Genomic DNA, 20925 nt, shown 5'->3' on the forward strand with positions numbered 1-20925 from the left:
GCTAGAAGTGACCTTTCACAGTAATGTGAAAATGTCTTTAAGTATTGTGGTGTTGATTTTGGACAGATTTGTGCCATTTTTGACATATTTTTGCCATATCTGGGTTAAAAAATAAGCCATGTACTCTCTCATATTGCATGAGTAGAATGCACCCATGTGGTTTTGTGCTAAGACTGGCTGCAATTCTGAGGGCAGTGTAAGTGCATTTCCAGACCTGTTCTCCTAAAATAACAGCCTGAGTCTCCACACTCTTATCCCAGAGTTCATCAGGCCCCTGTGTGCATTCGGCTAGGTGGAAAACAGTCAGCATCATCCAGCAAGGGTGAAGACAGGCCCAAGATCAAAAGCTCCCTCTCGGGCTCTCCTCAGGCGCCCGCCCTGACCATTTCCTGCCAGTTTGGTGTTTCACCGCAGTGCTCACCATGCGGGAATAGCCTGTGCTTAGTTTGGAATGCTCGGTCTATATCACCCTGCCCATTGCAAACACACATCATCATGACAATACTGCTCCATCCAATCAGGACAGTGATTTTAAGATGATGTCAGAAAAGTAACATGGGTGAGTTGTTCATATGGATAGAATCAGTGCTGTGACAGAAGAACCTAGTTTTAATGGCAGTCTAATCGTCTCTGGCTGTCTGCAGGAGGAGCAGGGCAGGGTGTATGAAACAGTGCCGAAGGGTACAAATAAATCTCCACTTGTGAGGAATGCTAGAGGCCCATATCAAGGCTTCAGCTTTGCTCTGGCCAAGGAAAACAGAGCACAGCAGTTCATTCACTGCATAATTGAATTGCACAAACCAAGGATGCTCACATAAAGGGTCAAGTGACACAAATACTTTTTTTTGGCTGATCTTAAAATAAAAAAAATCATAGCTGTGATTGGCTTTTTAAAGATAAATTATCTGGATCATAATATTTTTGTCATATCCTGTAAAGATACCATTTTAGATGTACATGGTTTTGTTAGAACAGCAACATAATCCAGTACATGGCCATATGACTGTAAAGGGAGTGGTCAGACTGAAATTTGTGGGTACGTCCAGAACTATGCCATATTCACTACATAGTGTGCTATTTTTGCAGCGCACCATCTTGTATCATTGTAGAAATGCATAGTGTTCAACGGCTAGTGCGTTCTTATAGTCCACTGGAAAAGGTAGTGTGCAAACACTAGAAGTGGTTATGGCATATGGACTTGCTGAATAGTAAATACAAAGTACACCTCCATTAGACATGCCTTCATTAGTATAGTAGAATCCTGTTTCTGTGACTTGGGTCACTGTGCACAATGCAAATAAAAGCAGAATGCAATGATGCACAAATCATGAAAACCACATCTTTAATTGAAAATTGTACATAGTCAACAACTGAAATGCTGAAACTGAGAAATTGTGTTGGATTTTGAAAAAAATCCTCTCCATGGATCACCACCTTATCGTGGTGGAGGGGTTTGCGTGCTTGAATGATCCTAGGAGCTATGTTGTCTGGAGCAAAAGCTCCTGGTAGGGTCTCCCATGGCAAACTGGTCCTAGGTGACAGGTCAGACAAAGTGTGATCCAAAATATTTAAAAACCAGGACCTGTGTACCCTGTCCGGAACAGGGTTACCGGGGCCCCACCCTGGAGCCAGGCCTGGGGGAGGGGCTCACCAGCGAGCGTCTGGTGGCCGGGCATTTACTCATGGTGCCCGGCCGGGCCCAGCCTGAAGGGGTTACCTGAGTCCCCCCTCCCATCGACCCACCACCAATGGGAGGAGCAGTAGCAGGGGTTCGGTGCTTTGTGGATCGGTCAGTGTCCGAAGGCGTGGGCCTTGGCGTTCTGATCCTCGGTTGCTGAAACTGGCTTTTGGAACTTGGAATGTTACCTCACTGGCGGGGAAGGAGCCTGAGTTGGTGCACGAGGTTGAGAGATACCGGCTAGATATAGTCGGGCTCACCTCAACACACAGCTTGGGCTCTGGGTCCAATCTCCTTGAGAGGGGCTGGACTTTATTCTTTTCTGGGGTTGCCCTTGGTGAGAGGTGCCAGGCAGGTGTGGGCTTTCTCATAGCCCCCCGACTAGGCGCTTGTATGTTGTGGTTTTCTCCAGTGGACGAGAGGGTAGCTTCCCTACACCTTCGGGTTGGGGAACGGGTCCTGACAGCTGTCTGTGCTTATGCACCGAACAGCAGTTCAGAGTACCCAGCCTTCTTAGAGTCCTTGGGAAGGACGCTTGAAAGTGCTCCTCCTGGAGACTCTATTGTCCTACTGGGGGACTTCAATGCTCACATGGGCAATGACCTGTGTGACCTGGTGATTGGGAGGAATGGCCTCTCTGATCTGAACCCGAGTTGTGTTCAGTTTTTGGACTTCTGTGCAACCCAGTTTGTCCATCACGAACACCATGTTTGAACACAAGGATGTCCATAAGTGCACATGGCAACAGGACACCCTAGGCCGCAGTTCAATGATTGACTTTGTAGTCGTGTCATTGGACTTGCGGCCATGTGTTTTGGACACTCGGGTAAAGAGAGGAGCTGAGCTGTCAACTGATCACCACCTGATGGTGAGTTGGATCAGATGGTGGGGGAAGATGCCGGTCAGACCGGGCAAACCCAAATGTATAGTGAGGATTTGCTGGGAACGTCTGGCAGAAGAACCTGTCAGATTGATCTTCAACTCACACCTCCGTCAGAACTTTGACCAGATATCGGGGGAGGTGGGGGACATCGACTCAGAATGGGCCATGTTCTGCTCCTCCATTGTTGAAGCGGCTGACTGTAGCTGTGGCCGTAAGGTAGTTGGTGCCTGTCGGGGCGGTAATCCTCAAACCAGGTGGTGGACACCCCAGGTGAGAGATGCAGGCAAGCTGAAGAAGGAGTCCTACCGGGCATGGTTGGCCTGTGGGACACCAGAGGCAGCTGACAGGTATCGACAGGCCAAGCGATCTGCGACTTCAGTCGTCGCCAAGGCAAAACCCGGGTGTGGGAGGAGTTTGGTGAGGCCTTGGAAAGTGACTTTAAGTTGGCAAAGCATCAGGCGACTCAGAAGGGGAAAGCAGTGTGCCACTAGCACTGTATATGTGTGGAGATGGTGTGCTGCTGACTTTGACTGAAGACGTCATTGGGCGGTGGAAGGAATACTTTGAGGACCTTCTCAATCCCACCAACACGTTCTCCAGTGAGGAGGCATGGGAATAGGCTCATCCATTACTGAGGCCGAAGTCATTAAGGTAGTTAAAAAGCTCCTTGGTGGCAAGGCTCCAGGGGTGGATGAGATACGTCCTGTATCCCTCAAGGCTCTGGATGTTGTGGGGCTGTCTTGGCTGACACGCCTTTTCAACACTGCGTGGACATTGGGGGCAGTGCCACTGGATTAGCAGACTGGGGTGGTGGTACCTCTTTTTAAAAAAGGGGACCGGAGGGTGTGTTCCAACTACAGGGGAATCACACTCCTCAGCCTCCCTGGTAAGGTCTATGCAGGGGTACTGGAGAAGAGAGTCCGGCTTATAGTCGAATCTCGGATTCAGGAGGAGCAGTGCGGGTTCCGCCTGGGTCGTGGAACACTGGACCCACTCTTCACCCTCTCTAGGATTCTAGAGGGCTCATGGGAGTTTGCCAAACCAGTCCACATGTGCTTTGTGGATCTGGAGAAGGCATTCGACTGTGTTCCCCAGGGTATTCTGTGGGAGGTGCTTCAGGAGTATGGGGTACATGGCTCTTTGCTACGAGCCATTCAGGCCCTGTACAAACAAAGCAGGAGCTTGATTCGCATGGCCGGTAGTAAGTCAGACTTGTTCCCAGTGAGAGTTGGACTCTGTCAGGGCTGCCCTTTGTCACCGATTCTATTCATAATTTTTATGGATAGAATTTCTAGGCGCAGTCAGGGGACGGAGGGTGTCCTGTTTGATGACCTCAGGGTCACATCACTGCTGCTGATGTGGTCCTATTGGGGACATCAGGCTGTGAACTTCAGCTTTCGCTGGATCGGTTTGCAGCCGAGTGTGAAGCGGCCGGGATGAGAATCAGTACCTCTAAATCCGAGATGGAAAAGGGTGGAGAGCCCTCTCTGGGTTGGGGATAAGCTCTTGCCTCAAGTGGAGGAGTTTAAGTATCTCGGGGTCTTGTTCACGAGTGATGGTACAAGGGAGCGGGAGATTGACAGGCGGATTGGTGCTGGGTCAGCAGTGATGCGGGCTCTTTACCAGTCTGTTGTGGTAAAGAAAGAGCTTAGCCACAAGGCAAAGCTCTCGATTTACTGGTCGATCTACGTTCCCACCCTCACCTATGGTCATGAGCTTTGGGTAATGACAGAAAGAGTGAGATCGCGAATACAAGCGGCCGAAATGAGTTTGGTGTCACGGTGTCTGGGCTCTCCCTTAGAGATAGGGTGAGAAGTTCGATTATCCGGGAGGGACTCGGAGTAGAGCTGCTGCTTCTTTGCGTCGAGAGGAGCCAGTTGAGGGGGTTTGGGCATCTGGTTATGATGCCTCCTGGACGCCTCCCTCGTGAGGTGTCACAGGCAAGTCCACCAGGGAGGAGACCCCGGGGAAGACCCAGGACACGCTGGTGTGACTATATTGCTATATATATACAAGGTCTTCCCTGAAAAACACGTCGTCTGGATTGCAGCATGTGTTTCTCCAAAACCTGTATCGCTCAGCATTATGGTCCATTCAGGCGATGTGCACTAATGCACCAGCATACCATGGCTTTTGAACTATGTGCCGGATGGCTCCTCGCCTCTTTAGCTGTGAGGAAGCGATGGGCCTCGCCGCTTTAGCTGTGAGGAAGCGATGGGCCTCGCCGCTTTAGCTGTGAGGAAGCATCCATGATTTTCAAAAAGAATTTCAAATATTGATTCACAGGACACTTTCCCACTTTGCCTCAGTCCATCTGTTTCTGGATGCTGCTTGCATATGGTTTCTTCACAATCATTGACATGCAGCACAAAAACATTTTGATTTGGTGAGACACTGCGGTACAAGATTGGTAAAGGGGTTTACATCAATGAGCTGTGACATATCAGCACAGCCTACTCAGGCCATCTTGAACAACATTAGCTAGATATGATGGTCACTGATAGCTGCAGCCCATTAATTGACATTTCTTGATATTTATGTTTTAAATTTTTAATAGTACTTAATTTTTAAGTAGACATTGTTACCTGTGTAATTATTTTACTGTATTTGTATAGTGTTAGCTAGTGTACCAACTGAGTAGCTAGCAACCAAACTTGTTTAGACTACACTTCATATCACTGTTTACTTTGGATAAGGCATTGCTTTAGAGGGCCAAACATTGTGTGTTTAAACATTTTTAAAACTTTTGTTTTACACACTGGAACAAAAAGAGGTTACAGAATATACTACCATATATTAAAAGATCTTTTTTTAGTATGACCATTAAAACCTGATTGTTGCATTCTGATGAGAATTAGCTGAGTAGTTACTATCAGAGACCTCTAGATGACTGGAGGTCAACTATCAATCCCATTAGGAAGCCATCAAATGCATGTACAGTGGGGAAAAAAGTATTTAGTCAGTCACCAATTGTGCAAGTTCTCCCATTTAAAAAGATGAGAGGCCTGTAATTGACATAGTTAGACCTCAACTATGAGTGACAAAATGAGGAAAAAAAAAATTCAGAAAATCACATTGTCTGATTTTTAAAGAATTTATTTGCAAATAATGGTGGAAAATAAGTATTTGGTCAATAACAAAAGTTCATCTCAATACTTTGTTATATATTCTTTGTTGGCAATAACAGAGGTCAAACGTTTTCTGTAAGTCTTTACAAGGTTGGCACACACCATTGCTGGTATGTTGGCCTATTCCTCCATGCAGATCTCCTCTAGAGCAGTGATGTTTTGGGGCTGTTGACGGGCAACACAGACTTTCAACTCCCTCCCAAGGTTTTATATGGGGTTGAGATCTGGAGACTGGCTAGGCCACTCCAGGACCTTGAAATGCTTCTTACGAAGCCACTCCTTTGTTGCCCTGGCAGTGTGCTTGGGATCATTGTCATGCTGAAAGACCCAGCCACGTTTCATCTTCAGTGCCCTTGCTGATGGAAGGAGGTTTGCACTCAATCTCACAATACATGGCCCCATTCATTCTTTCATGTAGATGGACCAGTCGCCCTGGTCCCTTTGCAGAGAAACAGCCCCAAAGCATGATGTTGCCACCCCATGCTTCACAGTTGGTATGGTGTTCTTTGGATGCAACTCAGCTTTCACTCTCCTCCAAACATGACGAGTTGTGTTTGTACCAAACAGTTCTACTTTGGTTTCATCTGACCATATGACATTCTCCCAACACTCTCCCGGTACATCCAAATGCTCTCTAGCAAACTTCAGACGTGCCCGGATATGTACTGGCTTAAGCAGGGGGACACGTCTGGCACTGCAAGATCTGAGTCCCTGGCAGCGTAGTGTGTTACTGACAGTAGCCTTTGTAACGTTGGTCCCAGCTTTCTGCAGGTCATTCACTATGTCTCCCCGTGTGGTTCTGGGATTTCTGCTCACCGTTCTTGTAATCATTTTGACCCCACGGACTGAGACCTTGCGTGGAGCCCCTGATCGAGGGAGATTAGCAGTGTTCTTGTAGGTCTTCCATTTTCTGATTATTGCTCCCACAGTAGATTTCTTCACACCAAGCTGCTTGCCTACTGCAGATTCAGTCTTCCCAGCCTCGTGCAGGTCTACAATCTTGTTTCTGGTGTCCTTCGACAGCTCTTTGGTCTTCACCATAGTGGAGTTTGGCGTGTGACTATTGGAGGTTGTGGGCAGGTGTCTTTTATACAGATAACGAGGTCAAACAGGTGGCATTAATACAGGTAATGGGTGGAGGACAAAGAAGCCTCTTAAAGAAGAAGTTACAGGTCTGTGACAGCCAGAAATCTTGCTTGTTTGTAGGTGACCAAATACTTATTTTCCACCATTATTTGCAAATAAATTCTTTAAAAATCAGACAATGTGATTTTCTGAATTTTTTTATCTCATTATGTCTCTCATAGTTGAGGTCTACCTATGATGTCAAATACAGGCCTCTCTCATCTTTGTAAGTGGGAGAACTTGCACAATTGGTGACTGACTAAATACTTTTTTCCCCACTGTATAATCAGTCTCAGAATACCTGTTAAAACGTAAGAGTCCTTTACACTGTGATATCAACCCATCAAGAAAACACAAAAGACCATTACTGACTACTGGTCACCACCAAGAAACCAACAGGGTGATTACCTAGCCTGTTATTCACCTTATTGGCTTATTCATGTATTTCTCAGCTGAAAAAGATAGAAACGATTAAAAGTTTCTGTTGGGTCCTAGTGGGGTCCAGCAGTCACTTATGTTATTCTGTGTTTTGCTGATCGGTTGATGTCACAGTGTAAAAGATTCTAATAGCTTAACAGGTGATCTGGAACTGATTACAGATGCATCTGATGGTTTCCTAATGGGATCTAAAGGTGTCCTAGAGGAAACTAGTGGTTTCTGATAGTGACCCCTAAGGCCATTTACCTTAGCAAGCAACACCATCAGGTTTTAATCCTAGTAGTCTTTTTAGCAGCGTTAATTCATTTTCAGCAATGTTTATTCATGAATTTTTTCAGTGCTCTTCCAGGACCATGTGTGGACAATGCAGAACACACTTACTCCCAGCTGTTTGTCCACACAGCTGGTCACAGAGCAGCTGATGCTGTCACTTCAACACAACACTGTTGGTTGTATCTGATTTCTGAGCGTGATGAATGCTTGTGGAGACTGTGGGGTGTCTGCTGTTTGCTGTGATCAGTGACAGAATGGACCTTTATTTCACTCTGAGTGAACACTGGCCCAGTGTTTGACCCTGATGCACCCTCTGGATCTCAGCATCTCCCCTGCAAAATGTGCTCTGGAGTTAGATTCAACAAACCATAGGCTCGTGTCTGGGCTCTACAGTCCTCACCAGCTGTACTGAAGTACAGGGTCATATGTTCTGCAGGCCAGATTTAACAGCTGCTATTGCTGGCAGCTGTGTACGGAACTGTTCAATACAGTTCTGCTGTATATGTATTTACACTACAATACTATTTAAATGTTGGTGTATGTGTTTGTCTGAACTTGTAAATAGCCACATGACTTTATGCAAAATTATATAGCACAATTATAGATTTATCTAGAACAGTTGCATGTTGCAATTACAGTAACCTATAAAAATCTGTCACACACTGAGGATACGTAACAAGGTCAGCAAGTTGTGTGTCTTTTGCCCAGATGCAATTTCTTGTCTGGGTGCTGTCAGCAGACTTCAAAGCTCTGTTGAACTGGCTCATCTCAGATGCTAAAGCTGTCAGAAGCAGTAAATCCTTTCACAAACACGCTGGGGCTTCTGCTCTGATGAACAGGTAAGACCCAAATGATCCTGAGCTCTGCTGAGGGCATCTCTCTGTTTCTATCCTCCAGTTGGACCAGGATATCATCCCTGTTGGAATAAAACCTTGTATCTTTGCGTTATTGTAATTTCTTTGATGCCCTTTAAATGATGAAATTCCACTCAAACTTGCTCAAAATTAAAAATCACTTGGGAAAAATTGTGCTCTATTAACTTCTATTTAAAGTTAGGAAGTTGTTTGTTCTGTAAAATTAGGAGTTTGGAGATTTTGTCGCAGCACTGATATGTTCCCATACAAAACCTATGGTTCCCAACAAACACAAATATAGGTATTGGCTAACGGCCAAGTTAGGGATGTAGGTAATTGGAATTCTGGGCCTATACAGATAAAAAAAACACATGCATATCTCCCAACAGAGATAATGACCCTGTTTTCTTTTTTTTTTTTCATTCAATCTGTGTTTTTCTGTTGTTCAGTGCATAACACAGTTATACTGTGCGCAAGTTCCAAACTATCCATGCTAACTGTTTCAAACATAAGATCAATAGAAAAGTGCACAGAGATGTGAAGTCTTCTAAATAATAATCCACTGTAAGTAGGAAATCTGCAGTTTCCCTTGTGGAGCATATACAAATCATTTGTGTGGATCTTCTTTCGCATATGTCATGCTAAACTCATACTTTCCCTTTCTTCTCGGGGGCGTGTCTGCGCTGTTGACACTGAATCTGAAGGGTAGGACCTGATTCTGTCATTGGTCAGCTGCTTCCCTCTGTGTGTGAGCTTTACAGCTGCTGACACCTCCCAAATAAACGTGTCTCTTGACCCAGTCAAGATAGTCTTCAAAGCAGAGTCATGTAAAAAAAAAAAAAACAGAAGAGTGAAGATGGAATCTGTGACACATGGTGCAGTTTTCAGTTCACAAGAAGTTAACTCTTAAACTCCTACAGCTACATACTATTGCAGTCAATTGAAATGTTGCAAAATAGGAAATTAATGACAAAAAAACAACACAATCGCTATGAGTTCCCTTCTTCAAATCTAATTAGCTGGAATTTATGCCAACATGAGTTACACATATATGTGACCATTTCCTGGAAGGCCAGCAGCAGAACCTGCATGAAGAATCATAAGTTCAACAGAGAAACTGAGCAAAGGGCTAAAATGTGCAGCGAGAGAAAATGCCGTCTGTAGGAAAGAATGACTGCAGATCCGGGGCTTGTTAAATGCTGACGAATGACTGCTTGTTTCATGGCTGAAAAATTTCACGTGCACTCTTGCACCATCTGCAGTTTCCTAAGTGTGTAGCAGAGCAGGGTCTTCATTCCTTCAGATCCTGGAGACCCACATTTTAATCATGTCCATGATTCATTTTATTATGCCCTATATATTCAATAAATGTAATGTAAACTTTACTACACAAAACAGGTTTTATGGACTGTATATGATCATATACTTCTGAAGTATGGTACAAAAATATATTGTATGTGAAAGTTTGCACACCCCTTCTTGTTTATTTGCTGAAATGGCACATTTTGTATGTTATATTTTCCCCACATATATTTTATGTGTTGAACTAAAAATTGTGGCCTAAAATTAGCAAAAAAGAGACATACTTATGTTTGTTCCCTGTACAGAATGTGGCAACTAAAGATCATATAGGAAATAAACAATGTCATTTGACTGGTGGTGTTCAAACTTTTTCATACAATACTGTGGTAATACTGACCATGAAACACTTTAAGTGAAAACCTCGTTTTCTTATTTATTCATTTATTTAATTCATTTATTGGCCTTCATTGACATTTTTTTCTTTTGCACACAATGGGTTACATTTTCAGAAACATTTTAGAAAGCATATTGGCTGTAACAGTATATAAAGCCTAAAGGGCAAAAATAAATAGGTAGAACTGTTGTTTTTTTGTTTTACTTTTTTCTGGGAATGAAGTACCACACTAAAGTCCAAACACCAAAGAAAACCAATAACAAGTGCAGCCAGTCAGAAAAATGACATTTATGCTCAGAAACACTTTCCAATTCTTAGACAGGTTATACTCTCAAACTAAATATTTACAAACAATATCAGCATAAAAGATGAAAAATAAGGCCTGGATGCTGCATTTGGGAATAGAGATTCATCACCGATTGTTATATTCTCACTATTCTAACACTGTGCTGAATGAAGTACACAAACCTAAAACCTGAGTTATATTCTCTAATTAAATTACCTCTTTTATTCTAAGATCATAGACAGATAATAGTTATCTCTTTTAGGGTTACTGCTCTGGCCCTGTGATAAATACAATATTTGCTTAAAATGAGGTACAGGCACATGTACCGGAGATACGAGTAACTTTATATCCTTCATAGAAAATACAGTACATTTAGACCAAACTGAATTCACTAATTTCTACCTCAAAGAAAGTAATGATAACTATTAATTGATCTACATATAGAGACACAGCACCTTAAAGGCCAGATATTGTTTAAAAAGTCAGCCAATTAAAATACATAATCTTTTAATGAAACTATATCTTTTGTGACAATAATCATGTATGTACACTTAAAATCCTACACTTTAAAAATATGGAAACATAGGAAAGCTCGTGCCTAATGGGCCACATACATAGCAAAGTAACAATTAATGGTCTTTCACTATAAATTGTACCTTATTTCCTAACTTGAAATTGAGAAAGAAGCCCTAAAATGTGACCATAGTGAATATTGCTTTTCATGTAGAAAACATCCATTTAATATCCACATCATAACTAACATTCTTCAGCATTGTCCTATTACTAATAAGATTAGCATAAACAAAAATGGTTTGCAAACATATGGAAATGATAATGGAATGTACAATTTGGACAGTCTGAATTACTGACAGGATGCTGACTGGACAGTCTGTAATTACTACAGTCTGTAGTTACCGAGGTGGTTCAGGCTAAAGCAAGTCCATGGGCAAATGGAGACCCTAACATTTACAGCTGACAAACTCTCTATAATATAAATGTATAGAAGGGATATATACTAAATAATACAACATCAAGAAACTAAAACTCTCCAAGCAAAGGGTAAAAACAGGCAAAGTCACTTTGCAGAATCGTCCTAGTTGGAGGAGAATACTCAGACACAACCTCAGGGGCCAGGAACGTATTGTAATTGGTAATTTTAAAATAATACTAATAAAAGAACACATTTCAAATTTTTTCCACCTTCTTGAAATACACTACAACAGGTTTCTTAGCGATTTCAATGCCATATAGGTTTCAGTGACAAATGACATAATTGCAGTGTGTCTGGAAGTGAGAAGGGAATGCTTAGCTTTCCAAAAGAGCTCCATTTCACTTTTGGAAAACAGAACCGACAGTTCAGAATAATGACCTCAACCTCAACCTCCTATCAGCCAATAGGGATGTAGCTAACACAGCCACTGCTGAGTCACATCCTGTCTGTGGCTTCAGTAAGGTATACTTTACATAGTAGTTCTTCAGTGCCTTATGTCAGTCCAGTGGATGTATGTATAAAATATCAGTTGTGTCAGCCACACTACAAAAGCACTGAGGGAATTATGGTACAGCATGCTGCAGATGGATGGAAAACAAAGAAAAGAAAACAATATAATATTTGTACAAAAATAGTTAAACCTAATATTCATTCAGACAAAGCCTTTTGAATTTTTTTATACCCACTAAAACATATTTTAACATTTTTTTGATTACAGGACCCAATCTGACAGAAACTCAGTTCAGTAAAATAAGAATCAGATAACTGTGTTAAACTCCTCAATCACTTTGTTCAACTAATTGATTAAAGACACAAAATATTATAGGCATTTTAACAAAAAAGTACATCATTCATGCCATAAAACCCCAAAGTTCATTATTATTGTCCAATTTATTATAAACAAAACTACAAATCATTTAAAAACATAAAAATACTTTGTTCAAACATATTAAGTTATGTTCATGTCCAAAAGTTGTATTTAAAGACAGGAAAAAGAATCTCAGTCTAGCGTGGAAAGACTGGCTGTTTTCTCCATCAGTGAATTATTGTGTAGAAATCAAGCTTATCAAAATATTTTTGAGGAGCTTAAAAAGCATAGTCAGATAGATGCATTGCTCTTAAGGACAAAGTCAGCAACACGCAAATAACTCTATATTTAACTTCATTAGCTCATATGCAGTAAATATGTGTAATTTTTTTTTAATTACTGAGCAGGTGAATTACTAAGGAAGCAATCACACTGGGGCCCATGGTGCACCCTAAAATCTTTACTGGGCCCCTCGTATAGCTTCGGACACCAGTTACTCACAGAAAGATCATATTTCTCACCAACAAACCTCACCAGTTAACTTACATCAACACTACTCATACAGAAATGATGTCTGGTTTTCTCCTTCTTATTCATAATGCTGCTCATCCATGACCATTTTAAAATGGATCCTACACAACCTGCAACAGTTCAAACAAGTTCAAATCTTAAATTTATGCAGTGGGTAGAGCCTTTTTGTGGCATGCCTTTCATTGTCATTTTTTATTATCTGAAAAGAATTTTCATATGGTGGCCCTTTTTTTCCTTAAGATCATAGTTACATGACTACAGACAGGACAACTGTTGTCCATTTATTTAAAAAGAAGGTGCATAAAGCAGTCCTCACATATGATGGTAAATATATGGGTGACAACATGCAAACATGTGTAGTTTATTGATATGTTCTGAAGTACAGCTTTCTGCAGAGACAGCTAGTTCAACAATAACATCCTACAAGCTGATCTAAATTTTTGCCTTTTTTGGTCCTACACCAGGACTAGAACATATATAGGCTTGAGAGCTTGCTTAATTGGTTGCTCCTCTGTTATTATAAAATTATCCACTTATAAAATATTCTCCCAGAAACCTCAATTAGTGTGAAAAATGTCTGGACTGATTGTGAAGTGAAATGTAATTATTTGCCAAAACGTTTATGTTTTCCAAAAGCACTTGTATGGCAGGAGGTCTTTAACACTGTTAGGAATGACTCAAGGAAGCTTCCATACACATTTCCAAAGTACCGGTGCACATCTGCCAACATTGATACAGTAGAGTCCTCATTTTAACCTTTCTCATACCCAGTACTGGTTCTTTTTCAGAGCTGGGTTTGTTGTCCGACAATGTTGCAGTAATTCGGGATCCGCCTCTTTGGACTCTAAGGTGGTCATGGAGATGTTGTTTGCTGGATCGGTTTTCCTGAAGGTTTCCTGGCTGACCTCTCCATTCTTCGGCTTTGCTGTAGCTGTCTGAACGTTGTGCTTCCCTGTTTTGTTCCGTCTCACCAGGTAGTAAGCTAGCAGAGCAGCCAGAAGCAGAAGAATCAGGATGACTAAAATGGGGATTAGAATGGCCCATAATATGTTCCGTCTGGAAACTGGGGCTTTGTGGGAGCCAGTGGAGGCAGTGGTTGGGCCCACTATAATTGTCCAGTCACTGTCTCCTGATTTACTCTTGTCAGTGGTAGGTACAGAGGGGGGAACTTTGAGGACTGTGGCACCATAGACTCCTGCAGGGTCATATGGAGCTGTCTTGAAAGAGAGAATGCACTCTGCAGGAGGAACTCCATGTGCTTTGAGGAGGAATCGGGCCTCATCCTCACCCTGACTCTGACTTTGACCTTTGCCTTTTGGAACCCCTGTGGTGTTCTGAACCTCTAGAGCCACACGCCCCTCATCCAGGTCTCTCTGGGTGAAGGATTCCACAGGCTGGCCATCTGCTGATCCTCCTCTCCTCACAAACCTTGCTCCCTTTGGCTGCTGGGTCACACTAAAGGTTGGAGATGTTCTAGTTTTGTTGGCAAGTGGGGTTGCATCTAACAGCTTACGATCCACTAGAACTGTCATGCCTCGAGGAAGCACAGGATCTTTGGCCACATTTGCTAAGGGTCTCACTGTGATGTTGAGAGCAGAGGAAACGTTAGCTGCTCTGCTGCGGGCCACAAAGGCGAAACTGTCACTTGGGGAAGTGGACTTGACGAAGCGGACGCTCACCCTCCCTTCTTTGATCTGTTTCTGAGTAAAGGCAGAGGTAGGCTGCCTGTCCACCATCACTGCTGCATACTTGGGCACATTTGTGATCTTGTAAAGGATATCCTCCTCTCTGGCACCTCCCGTGGACACTTTCAACATGGCCTCTGTGATTGGAGTCTCGTCATCTCCCTGCTTCACTTGGATCTCCTGCACTTTGCTCAGCGTGAGTTTCTTAGCCAGAATGCCGATATGCAATGTGTGTGGTTCTGTTTGATGCTTCCCATCAGAGACAGTGAACTCCATGAAGCCATCTGACAAGCTGCCATCGCTCACAAATGCCACACGGCCCATGTTTACTTCCTCTTGGGTGAATTGCCGGATCCTGTCCCCAGTGTCTTTATAGATGATATGGCCATTAGCAGGGCTCTTTAGGATGGTGAACCTGACCTCATCTGGTGTGCTGTCTTGGTCAATGGTGTTGAGGTACTGCTTTGACAGCACAGTGGTTGAGCCTTGCAGTGCTTCCAGCAGCAGGTCCAGACGTTCTAGCTTTGGAGGGCTTGAGTCTCTTCGTGTGATAGAGATGAAAAAGATCTCCTCCAGCACCACAGCTCCTGGAGCAGCCTGAGGGGTGCGGCCATGGGGGTTCAGCCGTACACGGAAAGAAAAGCTGTCTGAGGATGCACCTGAGTCATCGTGAGAGTATTCCAGCTCCCCTTTGTTGATGTCATCTTGAAGAAAGAAGGGTGTGTCCCGGGGAAGATTGGCCCCTCTAAGAGTAAGCCGGCCTTGCACAGGAAATTTCCGTACCTCAAAAACAATGTCCTGTCCTGCTTGCTTCTCTTTCGGCAAACTGGCAAGCAGGTTAGATGCGTCCAGAATAGAACTGTCGATCACCTTAGATTGCCCCTGCACCACTGACATACCTAAAACACAAGCAGGAAGCAACACATTAGAAACATCTAATCACTGCTCAATTGGTAGGATATCCTTTTTATACTGCATCTGTTTAGCTGAGATTTTTGTGTTAGTGGAGATATCTGCCAAACCTAGATGACAAATCAAAGAGGACTAGGTCAAAGGCAAAAATATATTTTGTGTAATTCTAAAAAATTCCACACATTCCATCAGTATACAGAACAGCAGGTAGTGGGGTGCTTATGAATGCATTTGACAGAAGTATGCTAAAAAGACTCAGCATGATACCTTTGTTCTTCCACAGCTGTGAAGACACATTGCGGTTAGCGGCATAGTACGATACGGTGACAGGAAGTGTGTGGTTGAGTCGTGCTGCAGGCGGTGCTGAGAGCTCAAGCTCAACAGAATCTTTAACCACCCAGAAGGGCTCTGATGGCATCTGATGCTCATAATACACAGCACCGGCATCCAGCTGATAACAAACATATAAACACATACACAAATATATTAACAAATACATAAACAGATCAAATGTTTCCATTATCACACACAGAATGAACGAAGCTATGCAGAGGGATTTCATTTGAAGAATAAAGGCAATATTTTACACGAGTTCAAAGCTAAAAAACACTTCAAATCACTTTCTGCTCTTCTGGTTTTTACATTGCATTTGTTATATATCAGTGAAACAACTTTCTAGACACAGATGAAGACTGTCGTAGATATAATAGAATTATGTTAAATAGAAAATCCACACATAAATTCTTAATTTAAATTAAGACTTAGGGCCAAGCTGTGATTTTTAAAGCACTCAGAACAGCTTTTGTGAGTCAGTCTTCTGAAATAGTGGACAAAACAATAACTTTTTTGTCTTTAATGGTATGGTCAGTTAGGTGTTTCAGGCATTTCAGTGAACATTTTGTTCTGTTTGTTGAGTATAAGGTTAACGTGGAACTTCTATGGGTGGTTTCTAAAGGACAGAGCAGAGTCACAGTAGGAGTTTCTGTTGTGCTGGACTAAAGGACTGTTCTCTGGAATGAGCCTTCACTCTGAGGTCATTCTGTCCTGAACTGAACTCCTGCTGCTAAGCTCCTATGGAGTTTTAGCACAAAGCGGAATCCCAGACCTTTACACACTGAATTACACTCAAGATATTTGACTGACATCAACTTGAGAGACACATCTTTAAATTCTTCAGCTACAGTAAAAGTAAATTTATTCCACTGCTGAGGCAATCTGAAAACCACTCAAAATACTATTAGTTGGGACACTGCTGGCTAAAAATTAAAAATGCTTTCCAAAAATGGCTTGATTATGACAGATGTAGTGCTTAGATATGCCACAGAATGGACATTGCAGGAACTTACATGTGCTGTGCTGCCCTCTGGTGGCCGGAGGGGGCTTAACATCTTAAAACTATTTAAATGTAGTTTTTAGCAGCATACTTATTTCAAATACATTGGAACAGTGATATACATTGAGATGAAATCACCTCAGTTTGTGTGAATTTGGTGATTTCCTCAAACTGTCCACTCTGGTTAGGTTTGATAAGTCGTCCAAGGCGTGGAGGCCTAACGAGGGAGTAGCTGATCTCATCTCCATCCTCACTAGTCACCGCGCGGAGTATATCACGATTGATCACTTGCCTGGAGCCTGAGAGAGGAGCAAATTCATTTATTCCATATTATACTTATGTTATATTAGATTAATGCATATTTCATATTCTTCTTCTTGTGCATTTGTGGATACCCATGTGATACGATTGTAAGAGAAAATCACGCTGCAGTCTGCAGTAAATATCAAGGTCAGCACTCCCCCCACCCTCCACCCCCCCAATGGTCCATATTCTATCATGAGGCATGTGTGCATAGAACATCTTTGCAGATCGAAGAGGAATGAGATGCTTACATGGTTTTCAACTTATGTACCACGTGCTAGAGAATAGCTCATAGGCTGAGAGAGAGAGCAAGAGAGAGTGAGAGAGAGAGAGAGAGAGTTTGGACTCTGCCTGGGGACCGTCATCTTTTTCTGAGTTTAAGTGAGGAGAGTGAGTTAACCATTAGAAGCCCACCTGGGAAGACCAAGAGCTCGCCCTGTGCCTCCACAGAGATCGTCAGCTGTCTGGCAGTCACTGTGAAGTGGTAGAGAGGAGAGGTGTGGTCTCCATCTGTCACTGTGAAGGTGAAACCCCCAGATTTGGATCCTGATGGGAGAAGCAGCTTCCATTAGACAGACATATAAGCTGAAAAATGGTCTGATATTACTACGTTATACTTCAGTTTGCACAAGAAAGAAATCTTTGCTGTCCAATGAGGGCCAGTAAAGCACTGAAGAGAAGTAGTTCTACATGTTGCTAAAGTACTGACTAATCCTAAAATAAAGTGGAAGAATATAAGTCTTATTACACCAGTAATTAGGAGGAAAAAAGTTTGTTCATGTTCAAATAGTTACATTCAGCTACATCCAGTCCAATAACTCCAAAAATAATATACAATATAACTATAAGGGAAATGTTATGTTACAGAGATTTATGTTCAATTTTGTTTAATACATTCTTCTACGCTGAGTAACTTTTTTCATTATGTTCTTACCAAATTTTTCTCCCCAATTTTATTGTAGTCAATTCCCACCAGCTAGTTTGGTCTCCCCATCTCTCAATACTGTAGTGGCTGCAGCAATTAAAGAAGATACACATCTTAAGCACAAGTTGTGCTTTATTAACCGGCTGTAGTTGGCCACTGCTAACTGGAGAATGCTAACAGCCAATTGATCATCTCTGAAATTACTATTGACATACCCCTCAGCCAATCACAGTTGTCTCTAAACATTCCTTTAGAATTCCATTCTTCAGTCAAGTGAAGGAAAAGCTCTGCAGTGAGAATGGTGGTGGCAGTAAATTTGTCCAAATTTTTAGGCTAAAGATGATAAAAAGTGTTACTGCGGAAGATTGAACTCAAAAGACACACACTATGCTGATCGTCTGGAGGGTGGTGCTGTGTTTATTTAATTCCTCAAGCTGCTCTCGCATACACTCGCAGCTCAATGTCAAACTTATGCTGGCTCGAAGGTGAGCTAAATTTCATCTGGCTAATGACATTTGCTAATGATCACATTAATATGATGTCTGAAAATAAGTAATGTTACAGTAATATGTTGATAGCTAATTAATTAGCTTTCCTTAACTTAGGCGTTGAGAGTTAATCAGGCAATTAAACGTGTAAAATGATGAATTTTAATGCACTCAGTCACTCATTCTTAGCATAATTTTGGTAATGTCTGCCGAAAGATCTCGTGTTATATCATCTTTTGATGACGAGACCCTTTCAGCATATGAATTTATTCTGACCTCCAATATTAGCATTAGCACATCTGAAGGGGCATCTTCTGTTGCTAAAACCTTCTCTTTGTTAAACATGAGAATCTGCCCTGTCGACATTGAATAAATGATTTCCCTGGTTCAATTAATGCAAACATGGTTTCATATACATCCTGCCTTCTGCCCGAAGACTGCTGGGATAGGCTCCAGCACTCCCCGTGACCCTGACGGAGAAGCGGCTTAGAAAATGGATGGATGGATGGATGGTTTCATATACAGTATAAAAACATAAGCCTCTAGTTTATTTTGGAATGAAAATTGCTTCTAAATGTTCCAACAGAATGTACTATTGACCTTTTTAGTCAGGTATGAATACTACCACGTAGCCTAGACTGTCTACTAACAAACTGTTTGCTAGCCAATTTGACAAATTTCAACAAACATACACACTATAAGGCTTCTGTCATAAGCTACTGACCTGTTGCATGTGGGCAAGTTTTACTGAGGATAAATTCATTTTTACCCTGTTTTAAATAATCTCATCATAGCTATGTCTCTTTATCATAATGGCTTTTGTAATTCAGTACCTTCATGAATGAAAATGACCTCTCCGTTGTTGATCTGAGCTTGGGTGAAAGCATCAATACTATCATCAGGTGATTCTTTCAGAGCAACCATTCCATTGGTTGGTGCTTCTATTGAATATACCAGCTCTTCGGGAGGGGTGTCCACATCTTCTGTGTTCAACAGTCTATTTGTGATTTCCGATTCTTCACCAACAAGGACCTATTGAGGTGTGGATAGAAGAAACACACAAGATTGGAGAACAAAACAAACTAGTGGAAAAGAATCCCTAAAAAGGTTTGATTGTTTAGCCATGGAGTGTAGCAGCTTGGCATGTTATCTGAAGATAAAGAGCATTGCAAAAGGGGGATGGGTCTCTCAGGCCTTGGCGGGCTCTAATGGACCCATAATGGCTGCAGAGCTGAATGGAACATTAATTGAAAGAGCCAAGCAGATCTCCTGAAAGAGTTTCTTAAATAGCAGGAGTCAGTAGGGAGAACAGAGAGGTGTGCAGTGAAAGAGTCATATCGATTTATTCAGCCTTGCTCCCCTCTGCTGCCTCCATCTACCACTCTCCAGACAGAAGCAGAGAGCGCTAGAAAAAAAAGGCTGGCAGAGAAATTCAGTTCACGAAGCAGTGGCCCAGATAAGCAAGGTCTACAATTCCATTAACTTTTAGGGAAGCTATTTCCACGCAACGCATGTTTGAGAGCAGAGAAGGTACTTATTTAAACACTATAACCAAAGTGCAATATCATATTAAACTACAAAGTATTCACCTTGCTCGCCTCATATCTAGTCAGTGGTAATGTGAGTTATATGTAATTCATAAGGGCAATGTGCCGTGATTGTCAGGATCCCTTTATATCAGTTATGCTCTCTAGTGGTTATTGGGAGACTTGCATTTTGTGACATAACATATCCTGTGTGAAGTCCATATGGTCTGCCACATGGTGGCAGCATTAGTACATTTGTGTATTCGAGTCCAGTCAGTACAATTTCATACCACAATTATCCTCCAAATTGTGTAGGAAATTGATATTTCTTCATAATCAATGTGTAACGCATATAACATTGGTCGGATGCTGTGCGGCAAATTTAATTTCAGCTCGCTGAGGGAGCCGGGCTGTGTTTGAGAGAGACTTAACAAGCCGTTATTATGGCGAGTCGTAATCACTCTCTGATTGAGCTGCTGTGTCCCCCAGAATTTCTCTGTTCCACAGAGTCTACATGCTGCTGAATGTGCATCTGAACTCGTATGCGTATGGTAGTCTGTGGGAGTGTGTGATGGAGACGTGGTGTCCGGACAATGTATGAGTGATCAGCAGAATGTGTAAGTCTGCTGAGTGTGTATTTGGAGGGAAGCTCTCTAATGAATGCCAGCTGGAGTTCCACTGGGCAGAATCTGTGTCACCACCATGTTATTCATCATGTCTGATCATCTGCTGCAGGTCATACAACACTGCAGCTTCCTGCCTTAAATCAACAGAGAGAGAGAGAGAGAGAGAGAGAGAGAGAGAGAGAGAGAGAGAGAGAGAGAGAGAGAGAGAGAGAGAGAGGGAGAGAGAGAGAGAGAGAGAGAGAGAGAGAGAGAGAAAATAATGAAGGGGAAAAGATATAGGGAGCAAAGCAAAGAAGATAAATTCAGAAAATGTAAGGCTTAAGAGGGAAGCAAGAGTAACAAGAGAGAGAGAGAGAGATTGGGAGGGAGACAGAGAGACACAGAAAGACAGAGAGAGCAGAAGAGAAAGAGACATAGTGTAAAAGAATAAAAGGCA

General features: G+C 42.4%; 1 protein-coding gene across 1 annotated transcript in view; it reads right to left on the reverse strand.

Annotated features, from left to right (window-relative positions):
* Window positions 1-10022: 10022 nt before the first annotated feature.
* cspg4 (chondroitin sulfate proteoglycan 4) overlaps window positions 10023-20925 on the reverse strand; it is a 66916-nt gene continuing 56013 nt past the window's right edge. Inside the window, exons 6-10 of the mRNA XM_017714971.2 lie at window positions 19171-19369; window positions 17339-17470; window positions 16760-16920; window positions 15556-15739; window positions 10023-15275 (exon numbers count right to left, since the gene is read on the reverse strand). Coding sequence (XP_017570460.2) covers window positions 13453-15275; window positions 15556-15739; window positions 16760-16920; window positions 17339-17470; window positions 19171-19369 — 2499 coding nt within the window. The 3' untranslated portion in view covers window positions 10023-13452. The remainder of the gene's footprint in view (window positions 15276-15555; window positions 15740-16759; window positions 16921-17338; window positions 17471-19170; window positions 19370-20925) is intronic.

The sequence above is a fragment of the Pygocentrus nattereri genome, chromosome 11 (genome assembly GCF_015220715.1).
Source record: "Pygocentrus nattereri isolate fPygNat1 chromosome 11, fPygNat1.pri, whole genome shotgun sequence".
Lineage (NCBI taxonomy): Eukaryota > Metazoa > Chordata > Actinopteri > Characiformes > Serrasalmidae > Pygocentrus > Pygocentrus nattereri.